Source organism: Pollicipes pollicipes, unplaced genomic scaffold (genome assembly GCF_011947565.3).
Source record: "Pollicipes pollicipes isolate AB1234 unplaced genomic scaffold, Ppol_2.1 Scaffold_4002;HRSCAF=4701_pilon_pilon_pilon, whole genome shotgun sequence".
NCBI lineage: Eukaryota > Metazoa > Arthropoda > Thecostraca > Pollicipedomorpha > Pollicipedidae > Pollicipes > Pollicipes pollicipes.
This window is the reverse complement of record NW_023596420.1, coordinates 36,382,172-36,390,369: the sequence shown is the minus strand read 5'-3', so window position 1 is coordinate 36,390,369 and position 8,198 is coordinate 36,382,172. Positions and strand designations below refer to the sequence as shown.

The following is an 8,198-nucleotide window of genomic DNA, read 5'->3' as shown; positions in this document are numbered from 1 at the left end:
TGCCAGCGAAATCAGACGCTGAATTCTCCCCGTGCTTGCCCATCCTGTCGCGTTAAACACGGAGCATCGAGCAAACCAGGTCACGGCAATATTATTCAGCAAGAATATGGCAATAAAACAATGGCGAGCGGCACAGCCTGACTGGCCGGTGCGGGGAGAGACAGCTCTCTCAGACCCATCACTCGTCGGCGCTCCTCCAGCTCCGCTTCCTCGCCGCCAGCCGGGACGCGCCGGCCGCCGGTCGCTTCCCTTGACTAGACTCCGGCTTGGAGAGGAGCGCGGCCGCCTTGGTCTTCGCCCGGCGCGGCGACAGATGGCGCGTCATCGCCTTGCAGTCGCCGTTCTGCAGCGCCTGGCGGGCGGCCTCCGGGGCCTTGGCCTTCCGCGGCTCGGCGGCGCGGCCGGCCGCGGCCCGCCCCGGCACTGAGCCACGACCGCTCGGCTTCCTCAGCCGGACGGCGCCGGCCGCCGAGCCGGCGGCGAGCAGCGTCCGGCCGCGGTCGCCGAAGCCGGCCGCCGGCGTTACCGTCCGGTCGCGGAATGTCTCGTCGCTGGCGCCTTGCTCGGGTGCGCGCGGCCGCGCGGTGAACGTGACCGGCACCGGCACGGTACCCGTGGGGGTTACCAGCCTGAAGCCCGCCGCGGGCACGGCAGCCGCCACACCCGTCTTTTGCGAGGCGCCGGCGCTGGAGACCCGCGCGCCGCCCACCTCGACGCCGCGAGGAGCGCTTGTCAGCTGCAGCTTGCTTGCGCCGGCCAGTCGGGTCCCCTCCACAGCGACGCGCGTGACGTTGGCGCCCGACACTCGGACAGCACCGGGCAACCGCGAGCTGACTGTCGTGTCGGGCGGTCGCACTACACTCTGCGGCCCCGAGTCGGCATCCCGCGGCCGCCCACTCCGGAACTCCCCTGTCGCCACTCGTAACGCACCGGGCAGGAGTGAGCCGTCCGCACCGGCCACGCGCAACGCGCCGGGCAGCGACGAGCCGTCGGCGCCGGAGACGCCAGCGCTGCTCGCTCGCGACTGCCGAGCGGCGCCGGGTCCCGCCACCGCACCATCACGCCGCAGGGCGTCCGGCTCGGTCGCCGGCGCGCTGGCGACGGTGGAGTCCCGCGCCGGTCCCATGACGCGCACACGGAGCACGGAGCGTGGAGGAGCGCCAGCGTCGGCGCCGCCAGTGGCGGCCCCTGGCGGCCGGACGGCGCCATCCGCCCGGGGCTCGGCCGCGCCGGCAGGACACAGCCGACGGAGTTTCGCCGGCGGCGGGCGGTCGACGTGGTTGTTGTAGAGGACGCGCTGCGCCCGACCGTCGACCGCCCGCTGCACCAGCTTCACGGTAATCGGTGGCCCGCGTGGCGTCGACAGCGACGCCGTGCGAGACTGGCCGGCCGCCGCGGCCGGGCGCGCCGCCGCCGTCCCGTTGCTGACCACGATCTTTAGCCGGCGGGGCGGCTTGGCGGCCGCCGGCTCGGCCGCGCCGGCGCCCTCGGCCGCGCCCCTCGCCGGCGCCGACGGCTCCGCGTCGCGGCCGGGCAGTCGCGGAGCCGTCCCCGCCGTCCCCGCCGGCCCGTTACTAACGGCGATCTTCAGCCGCCGGGCCGGTTTGGCGGCCGCCGCCTGACCTCGCGCTGGGGCTGGCGACTCGACATCAGACCCCAGCAGCAGCGGCGGCGGCGGCGGCGCCCTCTGCAGAGGCGGAGGTATCGGCCGCTCGGCGTTCGGCATGGCCGGCGCTCGCCGCAGCGGCGGAGGTCCTTTAGCGCGCGCGCCGGCCCCATCCAGCTGGCCGTCCGGTGAGACATCTGGCGACCAACAAACGAGCACAAGTTTCAACGACAACCGAAACGAAACCAAACCCTTTCCCCGCTTTAGTGAAGGCAGCGATCAGCACAGTCCCACCCGGTAAGTTAGGCTGCTGGCCCGCAAGCGTGAGGTACCTTCAATCCCATGACAAATGCGAGTAAACGATCCAGCACAAGCTCCCTGCCCCCTGCAGAGTCCGCTGGTTCGCAAGCGTCGCCGACCAGCATACCCGGATAGCGGTGGTCCGGCATCGGCCCCCACAGCAGCGGCGGAGGCCCCCAGTCGTCCTCCATCTCCACGGCGCCCGGGCCGGGCCAGTCGATGGTCCTCGACTTTTTGACTCCCTCCACCAGCGTGCGCTCGTACACCAGACGCAGGTAGTGGTGGCACTCCTGGCGACCGGGGCGGCGGACAGGTCAGGGGACAGCCGCCGGCCGCCGGCCGGGCACGAGGCGGCAAACCATCGCAGACAACTACCCGATCTGAGACACGTATGGTAAGCAGTCGGCCTTCCCCGCCTCGCCTCCTTCCAGCAGCACGTTGCGGCGGTGGGATCCCTGCAGCGGCCGGCCCGCCTCCCTCCCGCAGCATGTCACAGCGGCGGGATCCCTGTGGCGGCCCGCCCGCCTCCCTCCCGCAGCATGTCACAGCGGTGGGATCCCTGCAGCGGCCGGCCCGCCTCCCTCCCGCAGCATGTCACAGCGGCGGGATCCCTGCAGCGGCCCGCCCGCCTCCCTCCCGCAGCATGTCACAGCGGCGGGATCCCTGCAGCGGCCCGCCCGCCTCCCTCCCGCAACATGTCACAGCGGTGGGATCCCTGCAGCGGCCCGCCCGCCTCCCTCCAGCAGCATGTCACAGCGGCGGGATCCCTGCAGCGGCCCGCCCGCCTCCCTCCAGCAGCATGTCACAGCGGCGGGACCCCTGCAGCGGCCCGCCCGCTCACCAGGCAGATGAAGTCGCGCCGCTTGGCGGTCGCCTCCTCCAGGCCGACGCAGGCCGGGTGCCAGAGGCAGCGGCAGGCCAGGCAATGCGTGGTGGGCAGCACGGCCCGACCGCCGGCCGCCGTCAGGAAGCAGAACAGGCTGCACGGCGCCTCCGGCTGCACCTGGCTGCGGGCCGCGCGCAGCAGGCGGCCGTCAGCCAAACGTCCCCGCACCGCTGGCCGCGGCCACGTGCGAGGTGAGGGGTGACAGCGCACACCGCTGGCGCCGCTACTGGGCACGACGGCTCAAGTTGGCCCTATCCATCCACGGAAAGAACAGCCCATTTGGAGACATCACTTTTATCACAGCAGACTTTTCACGAAAGTCTGCTGCAAGTAGTGTTTCTGACTGTTAAGAAAGGACCCTGCAGCGACAGCCAGTATTGGAGAAGCCGGTTGGATCATTTCTGGTTACAGACAGGTGCCTCTAGTCGAAGGAACGCTTGGCATGAGCAGTATAGTTTAAAATAATGGGAACCCTTGGCGTCGGCTTAAACTAAATAGCGTATCAATACCATGTTTTGTTATAGGCCTAAGCAAAAGTGACTTAAGCCCAAGTAGAGCCGAAACCACCAGCTCGGCCACGGCAAGGACGACATCTTACATATAGCTTACAGCTTACAACAGCTTACATATAGACGGACGATAGCTTTGAGCTGAGATATCTCACATTTGTCGCAAGTACTCTCCTGCACAGCGACACGCACGACTGTCGCCACGACAGACATATGCAGCACGCTGAAAGCCCCGCCTTCGCATACACACGCCACACGCCGGGGTCAAAGCGCTTCGCCTCACGACGAACACACCATTGGCGATCCGCCGGGCGCGGACGTGCCGCCGCTGTCTCCAGTCCAAGGCCCACAGCCTGGACCACCCGGAGCGCAGGGGTGCTGCCGGTGCGGTCTCGTGGCCACCGTGCCTCGCCCCGCCGGCGGCGGCCGTGCTTACCCGACCATGAGCTGGCAGAAGGCGGCGGGCTTGGCGCCCAGCAGCGCCAGGTAAGCCTGGCAGAGATCGCGGGCCGGACTGTCGCGCAGCTCGTGGCCGCCGTCCGGCTCCACCAGCGCCAGCCGCCAGGGCCGCAGCCGCCGCAACCACTCCTCGGTACCCCCCTCCCCACTGGCCTTGCCCTTCACCATGTACTGTAACAGACGGCGGCGGCGGGGGGGGGGGGAGGTCAGTGTGGACCGAGACAGAGGTCAGGTGCCTGCCAGCACGCACTGTGACACAGGGCCCGGGTAGCGTCCGCCGCGTGCTGCAACGGGGAGCGAGGACAGCTCACACCACAGTGCGCCAGATCTTGCGCGCCATTCTGGATGGTCCTGACCCCATACAGGCGTCGGAACCTCGGCCGGATCTGACACAGCTGCGGCCCAACCCGTCATAGTTCGTCCGGCCGCAGCAGCACAACCCCAGCAGCCGCCTGCGGGCGTGCAAAATACATGATGGCACCTCAGGAGAGTTTCCTTCGTCACGTCACACACCGACAGGGAGGCCCGCGCCTTTTCAGCCCAAACTGACTATCCCGCAGCCTTTAACAACGCCTGGGCTCGCCATCACCCAACCCTCCACCACAGCCACACCCTACCCGACCGCACCCTCTCCCGCACCTTGAGGCGCGACTTCGACGGCCACTCCGTCGGCGTCTGCTCCGGCTCGGCTTCGGACGATACCGGCGGCTTTTCGCGACCTCCCTTCAGTCGCAGCTTCCGGCTGCACCGCTCCGGCGAGCCGACCTGCGCTGTCCGAACCGGCTTGCCCATGTGCTTGGATAAGACCACGCGCAGCACCGACCGCCTGGCCTGCTCTATCAGTCGCCGTCCCTTCTTCGCTTCGCGGAATGCTTCTCGGCGCTGAAAACGAAGAGCAGCGTCATTGCCCAGAACTGGGTGGGAGGCAAAGCCGTGCATAGTACTTGTTGGCCGCGGTTGCAGAAGAGTCGCTCCATTTAATCGGACCGCGTCCGACCCTGCCCTCTCCAGGTCAGGACAAATCCTGGATCCACGGGTGCTCTGGAAGGCCTTGATGTCACGCCTCCCATAAACGCAACACACGGCGTTTTAATGTATAAAACAGTCAATACCATCTGCAAACTGCAAAAGACAGAATATGAGTGACCTCAAAAGATAGCAAAATGGTGGGAGTATCATTACATTGGATGGCCATTAAAGGAGACAAAATTCACTGGAAGTGCTGGGGAGTTGGAACAGTTGCTAGCAGTACCCCATCAGTTGTGCCGCTTGCCAGAAGGTAGCAAAGTACGCTGCAGGCTCATGTCGCCTTAGGGCGGTGTATTTACCACCTCTGCTCACCACCCTCCCATCCCACCGCTAGTCACCCAGAGATCCCCTGCCTCCCTTCTTCAGCGACGCCGCCCCCGAGCGAGCACAGCTCTCCAGCGCGCCTCTCACCTTGCGGGCGGCCGCCTGGACAGAGTCCCGCGCCGTCGGCTGCCCCTCGCCGTCCAGCGGGCGGTGGCCCGACGGCGGCGGCTGGGAGCGCGCCTCGCGCTCCGTCTCCTCCGGCGGCCCGACGCCCAGCAGGCGCCGCTGCAGCGTGAAGCAGCTCGGCGGCAGCGCGGAGCCACTCTCTTCCACTGCGGACAGGGCGTGCGCCGTCAGAGCGGGGCGTGCGCCGTCAGGGCGGGGCGGCGCCGTCAGGGCGGGGCGGGCGCCGTCAGGGCGGGGCGGCGCCGTCAGGGCGGGGCGGCGCCGTCAGGGCGGGGCGGGCGCCGTCAGGCGGGGCGGGCGCCGTCAGGCGGGGCGGGCGCCGTCAGGGCGGGGCGGGCGCCGTCAGGGCGGGGCGGCGCCGTCAGGGCGGGGCGGCGCCGTCAGGGCGGGGCGGGCGCCGTCAGGGCGGGGCGGGCGGCGTCAGGGCCGGGCGGGCGGCGTCAGGGCGGGGCGGGCGCCATCAGGGCGGGGCGGCGCGCCCACGCGACCGCACAGCCGGGCCGCGACGGCCGGCACGGGGGCAGGCCAGGCGTCCATCCGACCGAAGCCAGGCCGCGCCGCGGGAGGGGGTCACACCGCAGACCACCACCGCCGTGACGCCCGCGCGGGTAACCGCCGAGGCGCTCTGGGTGACACGGATCTCCCGCCCGGCGGTCATCCCAGTGATGGCAGCGTCTCCCTGGCACGACGGTCGGGGAAGGGTGTTGCCCGGAGATCGCACATTAATTTCTGGCGGCACGCTGGCCCGAGGATCGCCGACTGCTGGCAGCTCCCGCCTCCCGGCAGCACCCACCATGGAGGCTGGCCTTGTGAACGACGTGAGCCCATGGATGCATTGGCTGCCTGCCCCCGAGTGTCCCGCGCTTCCCGTGCAGCACCACCCATGCCTGCCTTGAGGTCATTCGGGGAGCACCTCGAATGACTGCCGCTGGAGTTTATGAATGCCTGCTATGTGAGACAGAGTACTTCAAGCGCCTGCCCTTGTCCAGAGATAGCTACGGGTGCCGGTCTGGCATGAGTGCCCGGTGAAGCTGGGACTGGGAGCGCCTTTCCGAGAGCGCCACGTGCTGCCTGCCTGGGAGTGTCACGCGCTGCTGGCCCGGGAGAGTCACGCGCTGCTGGCCCGGGAGCGTCATGCGCTGCTGGCCCGGGAGTGTCACGGGCTACTGGCGCGGGAGTGTCATGCGCTGCTGGCCCGGGAGTGTCATGCACTGATGGCCCGGGAGCGCCATGCGCTGCTGGGCCGGGAGTGCCACGCGCTGGTGGCCCGGGAGTGTCATGCGCTGCTGTCCCGGGAGTGCCATGCGCTGCTGGCCCGGGAGTGCCCTACTCACAGAAGAGCTCGATCTCCTTCAGCGAGCGCAGCTTCTTGCCCTGCGGCGTGAAGTAGTAGCAGTCCATTCTGGGCCGGCTCCGGTCGCGGCGCCACGCGGCCGCCGAGGTGCGGTGGACCAGCTCGCGCCGCCAGCCTGGCCGGTCACCGCGCCAGGTCAGCTCAAACCACTTCACTCGGGCGCGCGTCTTGCGCACCGACGAATGAAGACAGCGCTACGCCAGGTCTCGTCATGTCACAACATGTAACACTGGGCCGTGCTTCGCTATGACGGGGCCCATTACGCCGCGAAGAGAGTACGCGTGATCCCTGGCCCTAGCAGTCACAGTGCTGCATCCGTGCGAGTCAGGTCACGTTAGTCAAGACAAGGCAATACAAAAATCACAGCGGTCCATAACACTGTCTCCGCAACGGTCGACGCTCAATCTGCTCGAGTCCAACTCCAGGATATGTTAACCTCACATTAGGTGATCATACATTAGAAGCATGGCTGTATGCTTTGCTAATCAAGTGCCCAGCTTGACAAGTGGTACGGACGATGGCTCAACCTTCCATGAAATGAGACACAAAGCTCCAAACTTGCGTGCAACTCAATTTACGTGGCCCAGGTGAGTGGGCGAGCTCAAAATCGGAGGGAAGCGATGCAGAATAGTAAGTAGCTTCAAACGAGTCCCACATAGGTGCTTATATTAATAGCGTTGACATTTCAAAGCGCAGTTATACCCTGAGGCCCCCTGAATTGATTTGATTATTTCGGGGCGGAATGGCAGCAGCGCAAATGATCTGGGCAGACACGCCGTATGAAAGTTGATCGACCGCCAGCACGTGATGTCGGCAGCAGACGGCAAAAGGGAACTTTGTACTGGCCCTGGAGAGCTTCAGAAAACGCAGCAGCCTCACCTTCTTTAAATGGCTTCATGAACTCAGCTTTGTCCCCATCATCGGAAGCCCTATGTTGATCTTCTAGAACGTAAAAGGTATGCATTAGGCATGATTTGCGGCGATTCTACGCACTGCTCGTTGGATGTGATGAGAGTGTAAGATGTCATTGGCTACGGTGTCACGTCCAAGTCTGCTCCTAAACTAAATACCGCAACCGTAACTTCCTTCAGACTACACGACCAACGACCAGCTAGGTGACCGCTATCCCACCGCCGGGAACTTTCTGAATTAGGCACATGACAGGAGTGGTCCAGCGCGCGTTATCACGCCCAGCTTTCTACCTGCTGTTGTGCATATCACATCCAATGCCCTATCCATCCTCAAGAACTGAACAACTCACATCTGAGAACGCTCCAAGGTTGAAATTAAGGCCAGGCATCTGTGACAATCACCGATCTTGCTCTTAACCTTGATTGTATTCAGAATTGGCTGCAAGATTCAGGCCTCAACATTCAGAATCCTTTATTTTGGTAAATGGTAATAGAAAATAAACTCTGAAAAATCAGCATGCACACACAAACAATGACTGACCTGTGGAACTTTTGAGAGTGTGATGAGCAGACATCTTGGAGTTTTCTCTTCAAATGTCTCAAATGGCACAGCAAACTATGCCCATAATCCACAGTTTGTCACAAACTCTGTCAGGACTTCATGCCAATGGTGTCATTCCCTGCTGTTTCTCCC

The 8,198-nt window shown here is 65.5% G+C and overlaps 1 protein-coding gene across 1 annotated transcript; it reads right to left on the bottom strand.

Moving 5' to 3' along the window:
* Window positions 1-621: 621 nt before the first annotated feature.
* LOC119094433 (uncharacterized) lies at window positions 622-5,232 on the bottom strand. Its single transcript, XM_037217492.1, has 7 exons — window positions 5,201-5,232; window positions 4,400-4,642; window positions 3,738-3,931; window positions 2,748-2,913; window positions 2,034-2,196; window positions 1,624-1,803; window positions 622-629 (listed from the first exon to the last, which is right to left on the bottom strand). The coding sequence occupies exons 2-7, from the start codon at window positions 4,550-4,552 to the stop codon at window positions 622-624; spliced, it is 864 nt and encodes a 287-aa protein (XP_037073387.1). The 5' UTR covers window positions 4,553-4,642; window positions 5,201-5,232.
* Between the last annotated feature and the right edge of the window lie 2,966 nt (window positions 5,233-8,198).

Coding starts and splice junctions, on each gene's coding strand:
- LOC119094433 (XM_037217492.1), bottom strand. CDS start 4,552: ATGGGCAAGCCGGTTCGGACAGCGCAGGTCGGCTCGCCGGAGCGGTGC. Junction 2,197..2,747: donor GGCGCGACTTCATCTGCCTG/GTGAGCGGGCGG, acceptor CCCGGTCGCCAG/GAGTGCCACCACTACCTGCG. Junction 1,804..2,033: donor GCCGGACCACCGCTATCCGG/GTATGCTGGTCG, acceptor GTTGGTCGCCAG/ATGTCTCACCGGACGGCCAG.